Here is a 21,950-nt window from a genome sequence, read left to right as displayed (position 1 = left end):
TCTACAGCCAGGCTGGGGATTCCAGGCCCACATTCTCTGGGCAGTGTGTTTCTTGAAGTCAGGGCTTGTCCGGGCCATTTCTGTGTGCCCAGGCCTGCCGGGCTCATAGCAGCTGCTCACGGGTGTTTGTTGAATGACTGAATGATCGGCCCTGATATTCAGCTGGTCCACACCGGTCCAGCACACCAGCCTGTCTGTTCCGGTTGCATAATCCTGCAGCCCCCGTGGTTAAACGTTTTGGGCATCATTCCTGCCTGTGACTTCGATGAGTCAGGTCACCCTGTGAGCCTCAGTTTGCTCATTCTCAAAACTGCGACTAAGACTGCCGTGCTATAGTGAACCATTAAGTTCAAGAACTTCAGACGCCCCAGAGTCCTGTGCACGTATCAGGTCAGAGGGGATGACAGATTTATGCCGAGGGGGGCCTGCAGCTCAGAGGCCCAGGTCAGGAACTCCAAAGCTGGCTGGGGCCTGTGGCCTTGGTGACAGTCACTAAACCAGGGCTTGTCAGGGCTTCCACCCAGCAGAGAGAGAACAGAGGCTGTTTTCCCAAACTGGCCCCGCCCCTGCATGGCCCAGTTCATGTGTGGCTGGGAGATAGGGGAAGAGTGTTATTTAATCCCACACATGCTTTGGGGCAGGTGTCAGCACCATTTTACAGATGAGGAAACTGATGCTTCAAGCAGCAATGTCACTTGCCCACGATCCCCTGGCTGGAAAGTGGCCCAGAGTCACCCCAGGGGAAGTGAACCTCACCTTGTCCTTTTGCCTGAAATCCAGTCCATCCTACCCCACTTGGAGTCAAGGCGGGGGAAGGTTCAAAGAAACAGGAAAGAGCCCAGAGCAGATTTATTTATCCTTAGATAAATTTTGTACAGAGTATGTTAGAGTCAGGAGTTCTCAGCTTTCACCCAAAAGTCAGAAGTTATTGCAGTTGTGCCCAATGGCTCTAATGGTGGAAGGGAAACTTCGAGAAAGCTGCCCGTGTTCAGAGAGAGGAAAATTGTTTAAAGTCAGGGGTCCGCCCTGCGGGGGCCACACTGGGGCAGGGGTCAAGAACAGGAGGAAAGGAGCGTAGGGGCAACAGGGTGGCTTGGGCTTGGGCAGGTTGGGGGCGGCCTCCCTACCGGAAGCAGCGCCCGGGCCATCTGGCCAAGACCTGCAAAGGGGACAACAGAGCCAGGACCACAGGGTGCCTCGGGGCCCTGGCTGGTGGGGCCAGCCGGCGCCTCAGCCCCGCCGCAGCCCCTGCAGCTCGTGGGCCACCTTCTCCAGCTCCGCCTCGATGGCCGACAGGCTCTCCAGCTCCTGGTCCTAGGAGAGAATGTGAAGAGTCCCATGGGGACTGGCCCAGGGAGCCTGTGCCAGCAGCATGGGGCATGCAGACAGACTGGTTGTGCCCGGGTTAGCTGTGTGGCCTTGGACAGGTGGCTTTGCCTTTCTGGGTCTCAAGGGCCTCATCTGTTCCATGGGGACAGTGATGCCACCCTGCGGGGCTGCTCTGAGGGGCACTGGGCACAGAAATGTGCCCTGTGGACGCAGGCCCACTGCCTCCTGAATGGCTCTGGGCAGGCACGTGGAAAACGAAGCCTCCGGTGCCCTTCAGAGTGCCTTCCAGTGCCCCGACCCCAAGGCCTAGACTGTGACGATGGCTTCCTGGGTGAGGCCGTGCCTGGGTTTCCTGTCTGCCACGGGCCTTCCTACCTGAGGAGTCAGCAGTCTGTGGCCCAGGTTTCAGGACGTGAGACCTGCCTAGGGCTGGGCTTGCATCCTCAGTCCCAGTCACTGGGTGCCCAAGCTCCAGCTGCCAGGGTGGTCCAGGGCAGCAGGGGACCCTCTGGGACTGACACCCAGAGAGCATGCCCTCAGACTCTGAGCAGGGGTCAGGGAAGGCCACGCCCCAGCTTTGACCTGAGAGGGGTGGTCTTCCTGGGGTCCCTGCCTGATGCCAAGCAGAGGGCACCCACCTGGGGCCCAGTCAGAATAGATGGATGATGGTTGCCATGGAAACAGGGACCCCAGAGGCCCCCATCTTGGAGTAGCCCCCGGGCAGGAGTTCTGTAATTCTGGGGCTGTTTCTAAGATCTTTGGGCTGAGTGGATGGGGCCCTGCTCCGTCCTGTCCACAGGACTCAGGGATCCCCGTTTCTCCGCCCTGCAGTCCAAGGCTCTCTCTGCCTGTGGAGAAGGGAAGCTGGAGGGTGCCCCAAGGCACCTGGCTCTGTCCAGCTTCTGTGGGTGGGGAAGGCAACGATCAAAGGTGCCCAGCCTTGGGGAGGGGGGGGGGAGGCAGGCTGCTGCTTCCTGGAGCCCCGTCCCCTCAGTCCTTGGAGACATAGGCAGGTGACCTCTCTTAGCACCAGCTCCCAAGAAGGAGGCTTCTTCCTCTCAGGCTGCTGGGACCCTGGTCCCAGGCCCAGGGAATGGCTCGGGGACCCAAGGAAGGGACCACATCCTCTTCTGGGTGGGCAGAGAAGAGCACTGGGGCCAGAGCCTTAAACATGTCCCACCCCCATAAGGCCCCGATTCCCACCTGGGCACTGAGGCCTGAAGACCCCCCCAAGGCCTCCTCCAGCCCCAAGGTGGTGTCGCCAGCCTGCCCCAAAGTCCCATCCCATCCCCTCCTATGGGACCATGTCCCTGCACCCCACTGAGCTTCCCAAGCAGCCCTGGGCATGGCCAGGTTTTCAGAGCTCGCGTGCATTCTGGTCATGATAATGAGGTGAGCAGAAAAGACTTCTTACCCCCTTTTCACAAATGGGGCAACCGATGAGGCTCAGAGAAGGGGAGTGATTGGCCCAAGGTCACCCAGCTAGGAGGCAGGACCCAGGTCTTCTGGCACAGGTCCGTGCCTTCCCCACCCATCACCACCAGGCCCTGAGGTCCAGCTGGCCCCGCCCCTGCTGCCTTCGCCATCGGGGTGGGAGGCAGGGCCTGAACCTGGGAGGAGGGTGTGGTTGGGCTGCACGGGGGCCAGGAGAGGACATGGCTGGAGCAACAGTAGGGCCTTCCCAGGATGCCTCCAGTGTCCCCTCCTGCCGTGCCCTCCCAGCTCTCAAGGCCAATGCTGCCCTGAGCCTGGATCCTCCAGGCAGCAAGTAGCCCTCCCCAGGCCAGTCCCTGCCAGGTCTTTTTAGTTTCCAAGCTCTCTCCATCCAAAGCTCCAAGCTCCACCAGTCAGTCACTCCCTTGTCCTGCTCCCAAGCCTGCAGAGGCTCCCTACTGCCTTCAGGACAAAGTCCCTGCCCAGCACCTCTGGGAACAGGCTTGACTCACCAGCTCTCCAGCTTCTGTCTCCTGTCCGCCAGCTTTCCTGGGTGCCCCCCTCCATGAGCTGGGGTTCACTTGTCCCCCTGACACACCCTTTCCCTTGTCCCTTCCCAGCTTCCCAAGAGCCCCCTGTCTGAGTGCCCCTCCAGTCCCAGACTCCAAGGGGGACAGTGTCCCCTTAGTGGTGCAGGGGCCACATGTCTGGTTGCAGCTGACCCCCAGCTGGGCCCATGCTCCCGGGGCCTGGCCCAGGGCCGGCTCCCCCCACCCATACCAACCTCTGGTCTGCGGTTGGCGCTGCCCTCCTCCTCTTTCTTCTCCTCCGGGTAGCCACGCACCGGTAGGGGCAGGCCCGCCTCGACGCTGTCCTCCCGGGAGGATGGCCTCCAGCCTCGTGGCAGCTGCAGCCCAGGACCGCTGAAGTCGTAGCCCCGGGCCCGGAAGGAGAGCTTCATGGCCCGGTCAGGGTCCTCCTCCGCCGCCTCCCCCTCCGGCCGCCTCTCGGCGGTCAGCTCCTTGTCCAGCTGGTCCATCGCGCTCCGTCGCTTGGCATCCTCCCACTCCTTGGAGAGCCGCCCCTCCCCGTCCTGCTCCGGCTGCGCGCTCTTCCCGCCCCGGAAGAGGCCTTGCGGGGCCCCTGCCGTCGCCTCCTCCTGCAGGCAATGGTCCCGCTCCCCCTTCCCCTTGGGGGACGGCGCCTCCTCAGCCCCAGTCTTCCCGGCTCCAACCACAGCCAGAGCCTCGGGCCAACCTGGAGCAGGCGGTGGACAAGAGCAGGGGAATGAGGGAGGCACCGCCACTTTCCCCGGTCCCTGCCACTCCCCGGGGCCTCTTTGTGGCCGCGGTTGGGACCACAGACCCCGTAGGCGGGGTCCAGCTCAGCCCCTCACAACGGATTCCATTGGGAGGGAAAAGCCATCTTGACACCGTGCTTTTCAAGACCCACTAAAGCTCTGAGGGGTGGGTTGGCCAGAGTCTGCCTCTTCCTTCGGCCCTCTCACCCCAGAAGCCCTGACCCGGGGGTCACCCACCTGCGGAGGGAGGGAAGACCCTGACCAGGGCCTCACGAGGAGCCAGGGGCTTTCCTAAACCCTGGGTGAAGCTTACAGTGTCCCCAGACCAGCCTGTTGCCACCTGTCATGCTGTCCCTCTGTTCCCAAAGCCCACCCACCCACACTGCAAAGTCCCTCTCCCCTCCGGGGGTGGGGTGGGGGTGCTGGGGAGGGGCTATGTGGAACAGTGGGAGATGCAGGGTTTTGGAGTCAGACGAGCCTGGGTTGGAATCTCAGCTTTTACACAAATTAGCTGTGACCATGGGCAAATTACTTAACCTCTCTGAGCCTTGGTTTCCCATCAGGCAAATGGAGATAATACCTACCTTTCAGGGTTGTTGTGAAGGTGGAATGAGATTGTGGGTGAGGCCCCCCTCCGTCCCATCCCCCTCTCCCCGACACATTTGTTGGTGTCTCAGACGTCATACATACTCTCACCCCTCTGCATCTCCTTGTAGCCGAGGCTCGGGTGGGGGTTAAGTGCTGCGGTGGGGGCGCTTTCTTCCTCCGGGACAGCCTCCTCTCCAGCCTCGGCCTCCTCTTCTCTCTTTGCCTGCTGCCCTTGCTCGGCACTCAGGCCCTTCTCTCTGCCCACTGGACCCTGGGAGGGGCCCTCACTGTCCTCCTCGGCCTGTGGGCCTGGGTGTTTCTGGCTGGAGAGGCTGGCTAGGGGGTGGGTATTGGAGGAGGCCTCGTCCTCCCCTGGGGCCTGGTTGTCCTCCTCAGCCTTGGACCCCTGCCCAAGCTCCGGGGCGGCCTGAGGCCTGGGTCCATCCGCATCTTCACCATTCCTCTCCACCTCTTTAGAATCTCCTCTTTTTTCCATAGCATCCTTGGAGGACATCTCTTCTGTCCCCTCTACAGAAACAACAGAGCAAAGTCAGGCCCTGAGGACCAGGCTGCATGTGGGATCTCCCCAGAGACCAATTTCATATCTTAGCCACTGTATCTCTTGGCTTCCAGTAAGCCCAGCCCAAGACACCCATGAGAGAATTAGGGTTGCCCTCTCCATGTCTAGGTTTGACCTGAGCGCAACTGCATTATGTTTCTTTCTCTGTAATTCTACCTCTCGAAGCAAGATGTGATTTTTTTTTTTCTAAAAAGACCTTGAAAATGACCCCAGAAGATAGAGCCTTGAATTTAAAATTAAGACAGCAGTTGAATTGCTGTGTTATCTTGGGCAAGTTCCTTAACCTCTCTGTGTAAGAGGCACCATTACTGCAACTTCATTCTCCCCTCTGTGCAGGTATTCTGTCTTGAGCATCCTGTGAAAGTGCTCAATTCCTCAATGTTTGTCAGGTTTCATTAAAAGGTATTTTCTTGTAGCTGCTTTGAAGACAGCCTTCTAACTAGTAAAAATCCCTCGCACTGCTAGAATGATCACTGTGGAACAAGACACTACCAAGTACATTCCATCATTTGACTCCAGGACTCCAGGTGGAAAAGCTCCCATGCCCATTTGACAGAAACTCAAACCGATTCTCAGAAAGGTAAGGTGGCCTGTCTGTGCTCACAGTCAGCAGTGCTGAGCCTCGAACCCGAGCTTCCAAATGCCAAGTACCGGGTGCTCTTTGCACTGACATGTGGCTGCCACCCCCATTCATGCTACACTATTCCCCTCCTACAGCCCATGGCGGACATCTAGAGTCAACCAGACACTCATTTCCATGGAGCCAAAATGTGGGAGTCCCTGCTGTGCCCCAAGCAGCCACTAGGGTGACAGCCCTGGCCAATGCAAGGGCACCTCGGCCACACCAGCAGGCTTCCCCTCTCAGCCCCGACAGAAGACCACTGAGATCCCCGCTCTCAGGAACTGGCCCTATTCACTCACCTTCCACATGCAAAGAGCAGGGCTGCAGGGGCAAGTGTGTGGCTGTTTCTAGGCAGAAAGGTGAGTAACAGAGCATCCCCTTGACCTAAGCCATGATCCGTGACCCCTAAAAGCTCTCTGGTTTCAAGAAAGATGATCCAGGTTCATTTAGTGTTTCAAACCTACCCCTCTGGGATCCTGCTGCCACTTGGCTATGCTAAGGCACCACTAATTCCCAGGAGGGCAGGCGCTGGGGGTGGGGACCCTGTTGCGGTGGCCACTGGGAAGAGTCGAAGCTGCCCATCCACCAGGCCAGAGACTTCCTGCCCGAGAGTGTCAGTCCCTGAAGTGGGCAGATGGGACCGATCAAGGGCTTTGGAGTGAGACAGACCCAGAGTCACATCTCCAATTATGCCTTGGGAAGGTACTTCAACCTCCCTGGGACTCAGTTTCCCCATTTGTAAAGAGAAGGAAATATGAGCTACCTTACAGGGCCTAAAGGAGGGCTGCTGACTCCCAGGAACCCTCGATCTATCATAAGTACTGTTATTTTCATCCTCCCTCCCCTGGTCCCTGGCCAGACTGGTCGGCACTGACCCTTCAGCTCGGCCTGGTCATTCTGCTTCTCAAGAACCTCTGAGAGTTCAACCTCGTAGCTGCTGTGTTTCTTCTGCTGATGTGCCCTCTCCTTGGCCCCTGTATGAAAAACGGAGAAAAATGTCCCATTTGGTCTGAGCTCCACATGTTTGTCTGTGAGAGGGAAGGCCTCTGTTTCCTCATCTGTAAAGTGGGCACATCATGTTCTGGGCTTGCCCAGTGAGAGACTGAGGGGGTAGGAGCTGGTGGGGGGTGGTAAGGGCTGGCCGCCCCCTCCTGGCCCCATCACCTCTCCAGACTCCATTTCTCACCTAAAATAAGAACAAGCCCTGCCTGCTGGCTCATGGAGCAATAAAGGCGCAGATGGAGCAGATGGTCCCAGGGGCAGAAGTAGAGAGCGGAGGGCCCTCAGGACCTGGCTGGTAGCTAGGGGACCCTGCAGCAAGAGGTGATAGTGACTGCTTGTCCCCTCATGGGGGCTCTTGATTCAGGCAACCCCTGTTCCCCCGGACCCCGTAAGCCCAGGCTGAGCTCTTGTCTGCATCCAAGCCTGGGGTCAGCACCAGAGACCCTTCTCCCTGCATCAGCCCCTGCATCAAGCTATGCTGTCTGCTCTGTCTCTACCCATCCCTGGTTCTTGATGGTGGCCTGGGCCAGGCCAACTCTGCAGCTGGTGGTGATTTTTTCCCATGATGAGAATTTCTGGGGTGGCCAGAGCAGGCTGACATGGGGGCTGTGGGCCGGGGGTACGTCCAGATCTGGCCCCCGGCCGACTGGGGTCCACACTTCTTGGTTAATTCCTTGCTCTGTGACCTTGGGTGACTTGGGCGATCCAAGACCTGGTTGTTCATCTATAAAACAGGGTTGCTGCATGGTAAATGCTAGGATAGAGATGTGCAGAAGACATGAGAGTACAGAAGAGGGAGTGGGTGGATGAGTGGATGTATGGATAGATGGATGGATGGATGGACAGACAGACATATAGATCTATCCCATACTCTTTTTTTTTTTTGCGGTACGCAGGCCTCTCACTGTTGTGGCCCCTCCTGTTGCGGAGCACAGGCTCTGGACGCGCAGGCTCAGTGGCCATGGCTCACGGGCCCAGCCGCTCCGTGGCATGTGGGATCTTCCTGGACTGGGGCACGAACCCGTATCCCCTGCATCGGCAGGCGGACTCTCAACCACTGCGCCACCAGGGAAGCCCTATCCCATACGCTTTTTTTTTTTTTTTTTTTAAAGTTTTAAAGTCTTTATTGAATTCGTTACAATATTGCTTCTGTTTTATGTTTTGGTTTTTTGGCCATGAGGTATGTGGGATCTTAGCTCCCCGACCAGGGATCGAACCCACACCGCCTGCATTGGAAGGCAGATTCTTAACCACTGGACCACCAGGGAAGTCCCCCCATACGCTTTTAATAGAAAATAATAATGTACCTGTATACTGGACACTGTTTATATTAGACACACACACACATATGTGTGTGTATGTGTGTAAACAGATGTTTCAGGACACATTCCCTATAGTAGTCTCCATTGACATTATATTTAATTATTTAAATGCAGTAAGTCAGTCACTCAATACTTAATTTAAAAATTATCATACTGCACTCCTAGCAACGATATGCAGTGGATGTTGTCTTCTAGGAGGACGAGCGAGTGAAAGAATGGCGTGCTAACTTGGGGAGGGTCTCAGGGAGCCCTCCTGCTGTGGTTATTTTCACTTGCCACCTCCCCAGATCCCTCTCCATTCTCACACATGGCCCAGTCTGCCCCAGAAGCCTCAGAGTGGGGGCCTTCCCTAAGCCCCAGCAGCCTTCACGCCCTCCACCCTAACCCCATCCAAGACACAAGCCCAGCCTTAAAGATGGGCCCTCACTTTCTTTGGAGGGAGACGCAAGATTCATCCTTGAGGGCCATTCTCAGGGAGAGGCACAAGGGTGCCTATGGCCCTGCCCCAAATAAAAGCCACTTCCCACAGGGAGTCAGCCTGGGGCAGATGCAGGGCCAGAACCCATTGTTTCCAATTTGCCAGGGAGGCCTCTGTGCCTCACATGAACCCAAGATGGAGCCTGGGGCTGGGCAGAGCAGCTAACTCTGTGGGATGACATCAGCCTAACCCTCCTTCCCAGCATCCTATCCAGGCTCTGCTTGAACATCCTCAGTGACAAGGAGCTCACTACCTCACAAAATCACTCCATTCCCAAGAGCATCAGTAGATTTTCTTAACCTCTTGGAGAAAGCCATGTCTCGCTCTGAAAGCACACTGAAAGTCTGGTCTGTGTTTGGGGGCAAGCAAGACCCTGCTTCTCCCATCTCCCCCTTGAGCAGAAGCTCACGAGGGCAAAGGGGCCCCTCCTCTCTCCTGGAGACCAATTTTCTTTTCTGTTAACAGAGAAAAGGGATCCTCTCTGCAACCTAGTCTTGACAGTGTCCCCTCTAGTGTCCCCTCTAAAGTGGCTGAACTCCAGAGACCGTGGGGTATTAGAAGAGCTGCATCTGGTCTTGGGATGTCCTTAACTTACTATGTGACCTTGGACCAGTCACTCAACCTCTCTGGGCCTTGATCTCTTTAATTACATAAATTATAGACCGGACCAGGTGGCACAGAGGACCCCACCTTGCCACCCTATAATTAAAAGGCAATAACTGGGCATCAGAAACAAGACCTTGCTCAACCTTCCACCGTGATTTTCTGACTCTCGGTTACCGGAATTTACTCAGATTCGCGTGCAGCGGTTGGAAAATACCTTGGAGAGCGAGGTCTTGGAGCTCTTTCAGCAAATTCTGATGTCGCAGGATTGAGAGGATCCGTTCATCTGCAATGAAAAAGAGTCGTTACGGGTGGTTTCCAGAGAACGGCCCAGAAAGAGATTGCCATCAATATTTTCAGCTGAGCACAAGGAATTTATTCTGGAAACTCAAAACCTGGGTGGTAGCAGCAAGACTGGGTCTTGAGATAACACTTCTGAAATGACCTCCCTTCCAAGGTATCTCTCCATCTGCTATTGTATCAGAAAGGTCAGCCACATTCCCTGCACCCAGACCTTCGCCAAGAGATGGCAGCCCCTGAGGTGATGCAGGGGTGTCTCTAAGCACAACATGTTCTCTCATCTCCATGCCTTTGCCCGTGTTGTCCACGCCACCCGGGGTGCTCTTTCTTCATTTTTCTACTTACTGATTTTCAACTTTTTTCTTAAAGCCCAACCCCAACGCTAATGTTGGATCTATCCAGCATTGACTGCCTGCTTGGAAAGCTTTGTCCTTCTCATGCCCACCCACCCACAGTGTTCTTTTATTCATCGTACATCCAGAGGGTATCTACCGGGTGCCAGGGGTTGTTCTCGGCACTGGGGATATAGCACACAAAGCCTTGTCCACAGGGACCTCACATTCTGGCGGCTTGCTGTTTCCGCCCAGGATTCTGGTTAATTGTGTTCATATCTGTCCCTTCTGCTAGTCTGTAAGCTCTGGGCTCACAGGGGCTGTAAGCCCTTCATCTCTCTATTCCACCCTGCACAGGCCTGGCTGAGGCAGGCACTTGGTCAGTGACTACTGAATTCCATCCGAAACCACACACCCATGTCTTTGCCCCCCAGCCCAGCAGGCAGCAGCCCCTCACCCCAAGCCTGGCCCATACCTCCTCGGAGTGTCTCGAAACACTCCTGGCTGACAGGCATGGGGCTGGGCTTGGAGAGCGTGTCAGAAATGACCTCCACGATGCACTTCATCACCTGGGAAGAGATTGGGGCAGGTTGGGGCTGCTTTGGGCATGGGGCTCAGTTCCCTGAAGTTCCAGGGTAAATTTCTATGGAGGACATAAGGACATTCTCTTGTGTCTTTAGGAGTCCATGGACACCTAGTTCAGGGGCACAGCTCTGCTTTCTTAGCTACATAGTAACAGCAATAGTAATAATTAAAAACAAAACCAAAAAACCTTACACAGTGCTTACCAAGTGCCAGGCACCCCAATCACCAGGCCGGCAGGAGCCCCTCTAAGGTGAGGGTGGGTAACCTGTACCCTCTCATCCCAAGGGTTTCTCTGAAAATGGGGAAGCTGCTCCTGGGCATTAGAGGTGTGTCTTTAGATTTGCAGATGCCCAAAAGGTCAGCTATCTCCAGGAGGCCTTTCTGGACCACCCAGTGGAGAACAAAGACCTTTCCTGGCTCTACCCTGTCTGGAAACAAGACTTGGAAAACTCTCTCTAGATATCCATGGTGCTGTCACATGCAGGGAGTGACAGCCTCACAGTCTGGCTCCATAGTCACCCACCAGGTGAATCCCCTGGCTGGATGTGGGCACACATCCATCTGCTACATCTGGGTGTCCATCCCAGGCCGACAGCAGCCACATCTCTGAAAGTCTTGTCTAGTGCCCAGCAAGGCGCTATGGATAATCAGGCAGCCAATAAGTGAATGATATCTGAAGATGGTGCCAACTGTAGTGTGATATCCTAGCTGTGTGATCTTGGGCAAGTGACTTGACCTCTCTGAGCCTCAATTTCCTCATCTGTAAAATGGGAGTGAGAAGACCTTCCCAACTCCCCTCCCAGGGTGATGAGGCACAGATGGGAAAATACTCTATAAAGTGCCACACACACCCAGGGAGGGAATCACGACTCCCAACCTGCTTCAGCTGCCTGGAGTTGGGCAGAGGAGCAGGAGGTGTCAGACACGCAACAGGCAACACTGGTGGGGAGTGGGGGGGGTGGAAGGCTGTGTCTACGGGATGCCAAGGCAGCCCATCCAAAGATCCAGGATGGCAAACCGGCAAACAGGCTCTACGGTAGTCATGGCATCCTAGGTTAAAACATGCAGGTCTTCACCAGCTGCTCCGGTGTCTCTGACCCCAGGCTGCTGAATACAAAGTGTGTCCCATAAGGGACCTGGCAGGGAGGCGCTTATAGCCTGCACCCTATATCTCCCTGCAACCAAAAGCCTTGCACTGGGGAAATCAGGTAACCACCAGTCCATGAGGACAGATTCTGGGAGAGAGGAATTGGTTATGGGTCCTAAGAGTGATGGGGAGGTCATGGAAGGAAGCTCTAGGAATAAAAATGCTTATTTACCGAGGACCAACTATGTGCCAGGTACTTCACATGATTCCAATTCCTTACAACTCCCCTCAAAGGAAATATTATTATAGACAGGAAAAGGGGAAGCTCAGAAAAGTTAAGGAATCTTCCCAACATCACACAGCTACAATGAGTGGTATACGTTTAAATTTAGGGCTGTCTGTAACTAATAAATAGGAAATGAGCAAACTGAGGTTGAAATCTCTTTGACGTTTTGGGTTTCAACTACAGCCTCTCTGGAATAGAAGAAAACAGCTCCTGAAAAGGCAGGGAGTAGAAAGTTCTCTGACTCCCAAGTGGAGGTATCTGTGAACATCAGAGACTGGAAAAACAGCCCCAACTCAGACAGGAATGAATTTCGAGTATACACCCAACACAGAGTGTCTTTTGCTGGCCACAGAAGCCCCCATCAGTGTCTTCTAAGGCCCTTTCCTGGGTGATCTCCACCAGCAGCCCCAACTGGCTGGGACCCTGGGTGCAGGAGCCATGATCAAGAGTGTTCTCACTGTGGCCCTTTGGGAGAGCCAGCCAGGGCTTTAGTGACTGGGGGACGGGGCGGGTGTGTTGCTGGCAGGGCTCTGGGGAAGAGCAAAGCGGGAGGCCGGAGCCAGGCAGACGACTGTTCCCGCAGGTCGGTGGACAACCACAGCCTCAGAGAAGTCACCCCCGCCAGCCCGTGATGGGCCTGTGCGATTCGGAGCGTTCAAGACAGGGGGCCTGGCACCTGGGCCCCGCGGGTAAGACACAGGCCCCATCGGGCTGCACACCCAACTCAGAGGAGGCGGGGGAAGGCCCCACAGGAGGAGAACAGGGAAATCTAGCAGACTTTGATGTCTTCTTTCGGCGAAGCCGTCCCCAGGCTCAGCAGTCGCAGTGCTGGCTCTTGGCTTTATGCTCCTGGCCCCCATGCCGGGGCATCCCCGCACCCCTTCTTACCTCAGTGTCCCCTTTAATTATAGGGCTGTTCACAGGGAGGGCAATGACTAGGAAGAAAAAGAGAGAGCTGGGGTCACTCCTCTGCTCCGAGGGAAGAACACGGTCCTTCCAGACTGGTTCTATCAGGCGCGCTCCCTCTTAAGACCACCTCCACCCAAATGAGATGCTGAACTGATTTTATTTCCCTTCCCCAGCTGCTGCCCCACCCCCCCCCCCACCCCGGAGGTGGCTCCCAGAGGCTGCACTGAGAGCCCTAACCCTTCCCCTTGGGAAAGCTCGTGCTCTGGACGGGGTGTGTGAGCTGAAAGCAAGAGCTGTGCAAACAGGCCAATGGCTGAGTGGGATCGGGCTGGGGGAGGATGAGGGAGAGGCAGAGAGACCCCAGAGGTGACAGAAAAGAGGGTGAGGGGAGCGGAAGAGATGGAAGAGGAGGACTGTGACGGGGGATGGGAGAGGTAGAAGTCAAGGGTAGACAGACGGGGGCAGAGGGAGGATGCAGGGGGAGGCAGGCGAGTGGGGAGCCCGCAGCGGTCCTCCCACCTACCCCGATGACCTTGGTCGGCCACGACGCAGAGCCGGCGCCGGCCCTGAAGCAGCCCAGACACGGGGTGGGGACGTCAGGGGACCCTGCCCCGCGGGGTCGGGAGTCCGAGTCAAAGAGTCAGGCCTGCGGGATCAGCTCCCGGGCCCCTTTGCGGGGTCGGGTGGGAGGCGAGGCGCTGTCCGTGGCGCTGAAAACTCGCCGCGCCGGAGGGAAGGCATGGAGGAGCGCGCGGCGCTGCGCGGTGCCCGGACCTCAGGGCAGGCAGGGCAGGAGCAGGCAGGGGCGCCCGGGACCCTCTCCCCCAAGGCCCCGCGCTCGCTCACCTTGCCCGGCGCAGAGTAGAAGCGCTAGGACCGCTGCGGAGCGCATGGCGAACCCGGGGCGCCGAGCAGCTGGCGGTCTGGGGCCGGGCGCGGCGCGCACTGGGGCGAGGGGTGGCTGGACTGGTCGCTCCGGGCGGCCTCGGCGACACAGGCGCGGGGATGGGGGTCGCAAGGTCTCTGTGTGCGTCCGCCTGTCGATCCGCCCACCGCCTTTCCCCTCTGGGCTCGGGCACTGCAGCAGTGGCACCCTCGCGCCCCACTTATATACACCCCGGACCCCGGAAATGACGTCATAGGACCCGCCCCTACCCTCCGGGGGTCTGGCCGCAGTTCGCAACACCCCCAGCCTCACGGCTGTTGCCGATGGCCACCGCCTCACACAGCTCTTGGGTGAGGCAGCGAGGCGGATATCTGACTTCCAAGAGGCGGCACGGGGGACTCAGCGGATCGTCCACCCCTCGACAGCTCCACCGACTTGCTGTGTGTCCGTGGGCAAGTCACCTCCAGTCTCTGGACCTCGTGGGCCGCCGAAGTGCGCTGACGTCCTGCCAATTCTAGCGCACCACTCCTTGCTCCTGAGGGCCCCCTCCTGAGGGGGTCTTGCTTCCTCGATCCCACTGGCTGGAGGCATGCTCACCATTCAGGGCTCCCTCAAATATCTAGGAGGCCGTCTAGAGGTCCCCGACCCCTTGTCTGAATCAGGCCTCTCTCTCTGGCAACCCAGTTTTGTGCTTTCACGATTTCTAATATGCATTTATTTATTTGAATAACGTTTAGTCTTCATTGCTTTCACAGTCCTGAGCAGGGCACCTGACAGAGTAAATGCCCTTAACTGATAACTGTTGAATGTACTGATTGAAAGTTCAACCCACAGATGAGTGAATCCTGGGCCTTGGCCATTGTTGGACAGCGCTCATGGGGGGTGGGGAGGGAGGGGTAGGGGACAGTTCTTGATATCAAGCCGAAATAGAGGTCTTTGTAACTTGTACTCATTAGACCTCGTTCAGCCCCTTAGGATCACCTTCTTGTGCCTGATAGCCCATTTGTGTGTTTGAGAACAGCTCTCACATCCTCCTGAGTGTTCTCAAAACCTGGACGGTTTGTGTGTAAGGCTGGTTTCCTCGTTTGTTTCTCTCTGCCCTGAGGCCCTTATGCTCCGGCCACATTACTGTTCACACCCTTTGCCACCTGACCCCACTGTCATAGTGAAGCGGGTATCTGGGCAACAGTTTGGCATCAGCTGGCATCGTCCAAGAGCCCCTCCTTCTTCCTGTAACAGTCCCCTCCCATCTGCTGCTACTTCCCACTTCCCACCCCTAAAGGAAAAGCTGGCAGAAGCTCAAAAGAGACTAAAAAGGTCCTGTTCATGCAGGTATTCATTCATTTAACCACTGTTTGTTAATCACCTACTATGTGCTTAGGACAGCTCTTAGCTGCTGTAGGTATGCACGGTATGTCAGGTGGGGACAAGTGCTGTGGACAAAATGAAGCAGGGAAGGGGGATGGGTGTGCTGGGGGAAGGGGTTGGGTTATATTTTAAAGAGGGTGGATCTAAGGAGGCCTCACCAAGGAAGTGACATTTTAGCAAGTCACCTGAAGTTGCTGGGGGAGGGGGTTGCATGTGTCCAGGGGCAGAGGGCTCCGGGCAGAGGGACGGCAAGTGCAAATACCCAGAGGGAGGAATGTGCCTGGCGTGTTCAAGGAATAGTAAGGAGGCAGAGGGAAAACAGCCTGGAGAATAGAGCTGAACATTAACATGGAGTCTGTCTCAAAAACTTGGAAATGCACAGAAATACAGAACATCACTTGTACTCACACAACCCAGAGAGAAGTACTGATCACTTTAAAGTGTATGTTCTATAGTCTTTGTGGAGCTGACTCCCTTGGTAAAAGACAGTTCCCAGTGAAAAACTTCAGTCAAACACTGAAAACATAAGTGCCCTTCTGATGTGGGTCATCCTGAACGTGGTGCAAAGGTTTGCAACATACAACCCTGTACACAAACCTCTGTAGCATTTGCAATTCTTTCATGACATTTCATATAAGAGTAGGTGGACTCCTCAGTCGAAGAAAATGGACATTTTAAGACACTTGCTGTGCATTGCCCAACTGCCGTGGAGAAAGTTGAACCACTTTCCAAGCTGAGTGGATTTTTCTCCTGGGAAGTTTCAGAGCACCTGCCACCTTCCCGGGAGCACTAGTTCTCCAGAAGCCTGATCCTGTTTGCCCCGTGAAGCTACGCATAACCAACCGGCAAAAGTCTCCCAAACTAGGTTTTACGAGTGACGACGCCAGTAACTAGCACTTACACCATGCCACATAGCTCTTCAGAATGTTTCATCACTGAGCCCTCACGGTAAGCCTCAGCCTAAGTTAGAGCAGGATTGTTTTTATTCTACTTTGCAGATTTGGAAACAGAGACCCAGGATGCTAACATGAGCTTCCAAGACGCCACATGGCCAGTGAATGGTAAAGTTGGACCTAGAGCTTGTTTTGCTCAAGTGCCCATGTTTCCCCCCATCTCATGATTTCTCACATGCTGTTACTGCTCCCTGGAATGCCTCTCATTATCATTCCACTCCCTCCCCTAAAGCCTGGCAAATGCTTCCATCCTTTTGAGGACCTGAGGTAATTGCTCCCTCCTCTCTGCCTCCACAACATTTGTGTGAGTGTTTATCACACGTGGTCGGCATTTTTTGCCTCTAGATCCTTCTATCTCGTTACACTTTGCGCTCCTTGGGATTTGGTCTGCGTCCTGCTCATCTTTCGACTTCAGTTTCTGGCATAGTGCTGGGCACGTGGTCGGCACAATGGAAAATTGAAAGAAGGAGAAAACTCACATGCATCGATCCCATCTTTGGCTTTGGGCTGGATTGGTTAGGTAAGGGTAAGCCACTGGAACGAAAGACCCTAAAATAGAGTGAAATAAGATGGGGTCTTGTTTGTCTCTTCCACAACAGTCCCAGAGTGAACAGTTTGGATCCACGGGGTGGCTCTGTCATCCTCAACAAACATTTTCCACCTTTGATATCAAGGCAGCTATTCTGGTTGCCAACATTTCTCAACCATCTCAAAGGGGGCAAACGGTAGACGGAGACCAAGAAGCTTCTCTGTAAGGTTCTGATGCAGACCTTGCCTGCAACACTTCTCCCAGCCCACTGGCTAGGACTTAGGCACGTGGACACACCTAGTTGTAAGGGAGACTGGGCAGCCACGGGGAGGTTCTGATTACTAAAGGAAGATGGGATACTGGAGGACGATGAACATTCTGTACCACACAACCCATGGGGGTGATGCCAACAACCAACCCTTGTGGAAAACTTGCTAAGAACCAGGCACTGTTCTAAGAGTTACAATACAGCCCTATGATGTAGACACAACTATTATACTTGTTTACGGATGCAGTTTTACAAGAGAATGAAGCCCAATACCCTAAGGCATTCATCATGAATTAGTGTCTCTTGCATGCGTCTAGAATGGTACGAATTATGCACCATTCTTGGGAGAACTGAAAAAATAGCCACTCAAATAATTTCTGTGTTATGGTTCTGATGAGGAACCCTGTACGGTGCTGTTGATGGGTCCCTTTTAAGGAGCCAGGCATTGGGTTAGATGCTTGTCTTTAATAAATTTATTTATTTAATTTATTTATTTTTAGCTGCGTTGGGTCTTCGTTGCTGTGCGCAGGCTTTCTCTAGTTGCAGCGAGCGGGGGCTACTCTTTGTTGCGGTGCGCGGGCTTCTCATTGCGGTGGCTTCCCTTGTAGAGCAAGGGTTCTAGGCGCGCAGACTTCAGTAGTTGTGGCTCGCAGGCTCTAGAGCGCAGGCTCAGTAGTTGTGGCGCACGGGCTTAGTTGCTCCGCGGCCTGTGGGATCTTCCTGGACCAGGGCTCGAACCCGTGTCCCCTGGATTGGCAGGCGGATTCTTAACCACTGAGCCACCAGGGAAGCCCCAGATGCCTGTCTTTGATTGGGTTTCCCCAAAAGCAGACCCTAAGCGAGGATTCGGGAGTGCTTCATTTGGAAGTTATTCCATGAGCAAGGGAGTAGGAAAGTGAGACAAGGAAAAGAACCAATGAAATGTGTATTGATAAGCAAGTTACCACTCAGGGCAGTGGAGACTCAGTCTAGCTGGGACTTACTGAGAAACTGTGTAGGACACACCTCGGGATTTTTCCACTGGGGTGAGGACGCTGGGATACTTACCTGCCGATTCCTTTCCCTCATTGAGGGTCTCACCTGAAGACGTTGATTTCCCCGCACTTCCTGTCTGCTCTGTGATAGGGCCAAGCAAGCTCCCACTGCCAGAGAATACCCTCAGACAGAGAAACAGCGGAAGCTGTTGGCATGTATGGGGACTGTCTACAGGTAACCTCCGAGGTGGTGCAAGGGACACAGGTGGAACACTGACATCTGCTACAGGGCTTTATACATGTTACTTTATTTCATCTTTACAATAAACCTGTGCCTAATATATCAACATCTCTGTTTCTCATATGCAGAAGCCAAAGCTCAGAGAGATGGAGGAAGTCTTCCAAGGTCACACAGCTAGGAAACGGTGGAGTGTGGGGACCAGTCGTCTGACTGTGTCACCTCCCTCTATTTCCCATGCCTTACGCCCTCTGCCAGCCTTATGTTTAACTGATCTTCATCATCAACCCCCATCCAAAACTACTGCCTTCAGGCTTTCTAAGGTTTCTCATCTCTGAGAAAGACAATTAATGTTTTTCCAGCTTTAGGTGGATGAAACATGGTGAAAGACTCTATTTATTGCTCCAAGTCTATACAGGCAATCTCCATAAAAAACCATGTCCTGGCTTTATATATAAAGTTTTGAACAAGTTCTCTAGCCCCCATTTCTAATCAGGTCGCTGCCCCTGAGCTCCTCTTGTCTTGACATTCCGGAGCCGCTTCTGCTTAAAGCAAATACCTCTCATCTGGTGCCCATGGTCAGGTCCTTGTTTTTTTTGTTTGTTTGTTTGTTTCCCCCCACCCCCACCAGACAAATGTTCTTTCTGTGAATCACTCCTGCTGAAATGCAAAAACCTAAGGACAGGATGTGGTTAACTGTCCATCAATTATGCAGTAAGAGGAATCAGAGAGAAGGATGGTCTGCTCTGAAGGTGGGCTTAGCAGCCCATCTTAGGATCATGTTAGAGTACTAGGGAACCAGTATTTCTCAGTCTACCCACTGCTCCTGGCTCCCCCTGACAGTTTCCCAGATCTACTGCCAAATTTTGACCCACGCACAGAATGTTTATGATTGTAGCTAAGTATATATACTGCCTTGGTTTTGTATGTTAGATGAAGCATTGAGCTGAGTAGGTGGTGGGAGCTATAGCATAGCTCACCGAGAGCAGGAGGCAGGGGGCAAAGCAAAGTCAGGAGTTCTTTACCTTGTGAGTATATGGAGGACACTGTGGATTAGATTGTTCAACCTCCATTCCAACCCTCTCCAGGTGGGCAGAAGTAGGAAAACTAAAAACCACATTTCCCAGAATCCCTTGCAGCTGAAGACTTGGATGTGATTTAGGTTCCACCAATCAGAGGTATTTGCTCAGGAACTGTGTGGAGAGAGACAGGGTGCAGAGCCAATATGTTGCTCCTGTGGACATGGCAGAGGTGGGTGGCTCTCGAGTCAGTGGCTGTGGTAGCGTTCTGACGTGGCAAGAAGTTTCCTGATCCTGGCATGGGCAGCTCCTGTGGCAGCTCAGTTCTGGGGTGTGGCTTTGTGAGCTGTTTCTGGAAACACACTACAGTCAACTTCTTCAGTCCTCCCAGTGATTCTGTAAGTCGTTTACTATCCTGCTTTCTGCACCTGAACCCCAACTGAAACAAGGAAATAGCCAATAAGGACAGTGAACAGTTCTGACAACAAACAGCAACACTGGGGTGGAGGGTGTCCAGGTGAATAGGTGCTGATGGTGGGAGTGTTTATAGAGCCCTTGTCACTATGTCAAAGGAAAAGGACGACTCAATGCCAGGTACTATTTATTTCCGTATCACAGACAACACCATTCAAATTCATTCAAACCATGCAGGCTTTATAAAGGATATCAACACTTCAGGGTTTGATCACGGGCATAGAAATCTCCTGATTAATGGGCAGTTGTCTGAATTAATGCCTTAAAACGATCAGTTTCCAGGTCTGTAAGAAACTCAGTGAGTGACACTGGTATTGCCAAGATTCTAGTCCCATTCCTGAGGTTCAGAGATGGAAAGGCACTTACCTAAGATCACACAGCAAGTTGTAAGAGCCAGAACTGGTTCTCCTGGCCCTCAATTGTTCCATTGCTTCAGTGAATGAAAAGAGTGAAGAAATGGATGAAAGAGGTATGGGACTGGCAGCCAAAATGCTACCCCCTAACTCCAGAGTCCAAGGGCCAACCTGGGGCTGGTGGGGAGGAGGAGAGAACAGAAGGCAGATTTGGGCAGTGAGAACGACACTGAAATGCTTTTTAAGGACTCACTCTTTAGTCAAATTCAGAGACAGAAAATAGAATGGAGCTTGCCAGGAGCAGGGCTGGGGAGGGGGGATGGGGGGTTTGCATTATGGGAACAGCATTTCTGTTGGAGAAGATAAAAAATTATGGGGATAGGTGGTGATGGTTGTGCAACAATGTGAGGGTACTTAATGCCACTGAGCTGTAAACCTAAAAGTGGCTAAAATGGTAAACTTTATGTTCTGTGTATTTTACCACGATAAAAAATTTGAAAGCACTCTCTATGGCCACTGCTGTGTGAGGATACTGGCTGCATGAAGGTGGCTGCCTTCTAGTCTGAGGAGTGAGAGCAGGGGGAGAGAATCAGCATCCTAGTCTCTCTGTGGGGCAAAAGCTGCCCCCCAGCTAGCATCCCTGGGAGCGCTCCAGGCTCTAAGCTGGGGGAGTGGGAGTCCTGCTGGGGGTGCCCACTGGGGAGGGGCACCAGAGCCCCCACCAGAGCTGGTCTCCCAGGACTTCGGAGATGGCTCTCACAGAAGTGCAGTCCCCCAGAATACACCACCAAGGGAGACCCCAGAGGCAGCCTGTCTGTGCCCATGGGGAGCGGCAGGCTCAGGGCTGGCTGCAGCCCCAGTTGCTCCCCTCAAGCCAGTGAGCCTAACTCTAGCAGACGCAGTCCAAGCCCTGCCCATGTCTCTTGGGCCTCTCAGGGTCCTGGGCCACTGCCCACTGCCAGGATCTACCCCTTGGTGCCCAAAGGGTTTTCACAGAAACCCAGAAGTCTGCTCTGCTCGCATTCACCGGAAGCTGAAAGCTCAGGGACTTGCCCTCAGATGTTCATTTATTTATTTTTTCAACAAGAGAAAAACAGTTTATTAATGCATGTGGTGCACCTCACACAGGAGAAATCTCGGTGATGAGTAACTCAAAGAGATGGTTAGAACTTGGGCTTATATAGCATCTTAACAAATAAATTTGTAGAGAAGTGACAAGAGAAAGGAAAAGGATTTTAGGCTTCCAGGGGTGTCAAAATATGGGAAGGTAAATATTTGGGGGGAAGCCAATGGAAGACAAGTGTCAGAGGTTCATTTAGAAGCACCCCCCCTTCCTCACCCCTGGGCGCTATTCCAAGGAGGGGTTTTTTGTACAGCTTCTCATTGGCTCCCTGAGGAATTCAGCTGGTTCCTCACCCTGGGGTCGGGCTTGCCTGCACACACTATTGCTAGCACACTCCTTATTGATTTCCTTTCCTCTCCTCGCCCCCTACCCTCCACCCCCGGTTCCTTCCCACCCCTCCACCAATTCCTCGAATCCTTGACCCTTGACTTGCAGAACCCACGCCGAGTTGCTGACTGCCCCTTCCCCCGCTCCCCCGTGCTCTGTCTGGGGTGTGGGTGGTCTGACAGCATCCATCCCTCGATCCGTTGATGGGCCTCCGTCCTGAGCCACGTGGAGCTCAGAGCCTCTAGGACTCCAGCCCTCTGTCCCCTGATAGGTTTCCCTCCATCCCTGGCTCTGGAGCTTGACTGTTCTTCACATTAATTTGGAGGGTCGCTCTTTAGACTCCCGTCCTACCCAGGAAGTAGCTTGTCAGCTCTAGACCACTTCCAAGCCTCTGACCAAGGTGAGGTCCCGATGGTGAGGAAGGGCCAAGGCCAGAATCCTCTGGGTTGGGGAGCGGACGTTGCATCAGGCAAGCTACAGCGCTGGAAGGAGGGGGTGGAGAGAGCCCTGGAGCCAGATGCAGAGTCTACCCAGGAGCTACCAGCGAGTCTCCAAGTGACCCTGGTTCGTTTCCTACTCTCTGCCTCAGTGTCCCCACCTGAAACGTGGCTGTGAAGATGCAGGGCACACAATTGTGCTGAGTGTGAATGAGATCTGAACCGCAGCACCTGACCCTTTAGA

General features: G+C 54.3%; 2 protein-coding genes across 3 annotated transcripts in view; both read right to left on the bottom strand.

Moving 5' to 3' along the window:
* SLC24A4 (solute carrier family 24 member 4) overlaps positions 1 to 21,950 on the bottom strand; it is a 640,065-nt gene that overhangs the window by 143,133 nt on the left and 474,982 nt on the right. The window lies entirely within an intron of this gene.
* On the bottom strand, positions 832 to 13,882 carry CHGA (chromogranin A). 2 transcript variants are annotated; one of them, XM_012538900.3, is made up of 8 exons: positions 13,604 to 13,882; positions 12,737 to 12,783; positions 10,366 to 10,459; positions 9,476 to 9,544; positions 6,729 to 6,827; positions 4,760 to 5,179; positions 3,548 to 4,020; positions 832 to 1,314 (listed from the first exon to the last, which is right to left on the bottom strand). In XM_012538900.3, exons 1-8 carry the CDS (start codon positions 13,647 to 13,649, stop codon positions 1,231 to 1,233), a joined length of 1,332 nt encoding a protein of 443 aa, XP_012394354.1. In that variant the 5' UTR covers positions 13,650 to 13,882; the 3' UTR covers positions 832 to 1,230. The 2 variants fall into 2 exon arrangements, with proteins under 2 accessions (XP_012394354.1, XP_004262400.1); XM_004262352.4 differs by having other exon boundaries at positions 4,754 to 5,179; positions 13,604 to 13,880.

This window comes from Orcinus orca, chromosome 2 (genome assembly GCF_937001465.1).
Source record: "Orcinus orca chromosome 2, mOrcOrc1.1, whole genome shotgun sequence".
Classification (NCBI taxonomy): Eukaryota; Metazoa; Chordata; class Mammalia; order Artiodactyla; family Delphinidae; genus Orcinus; species Orcinus orca.
Note: the sequence above shows the minus strand (reverse complement) of the source record. Positions and strands in the feature narration are given on the sequence as shown.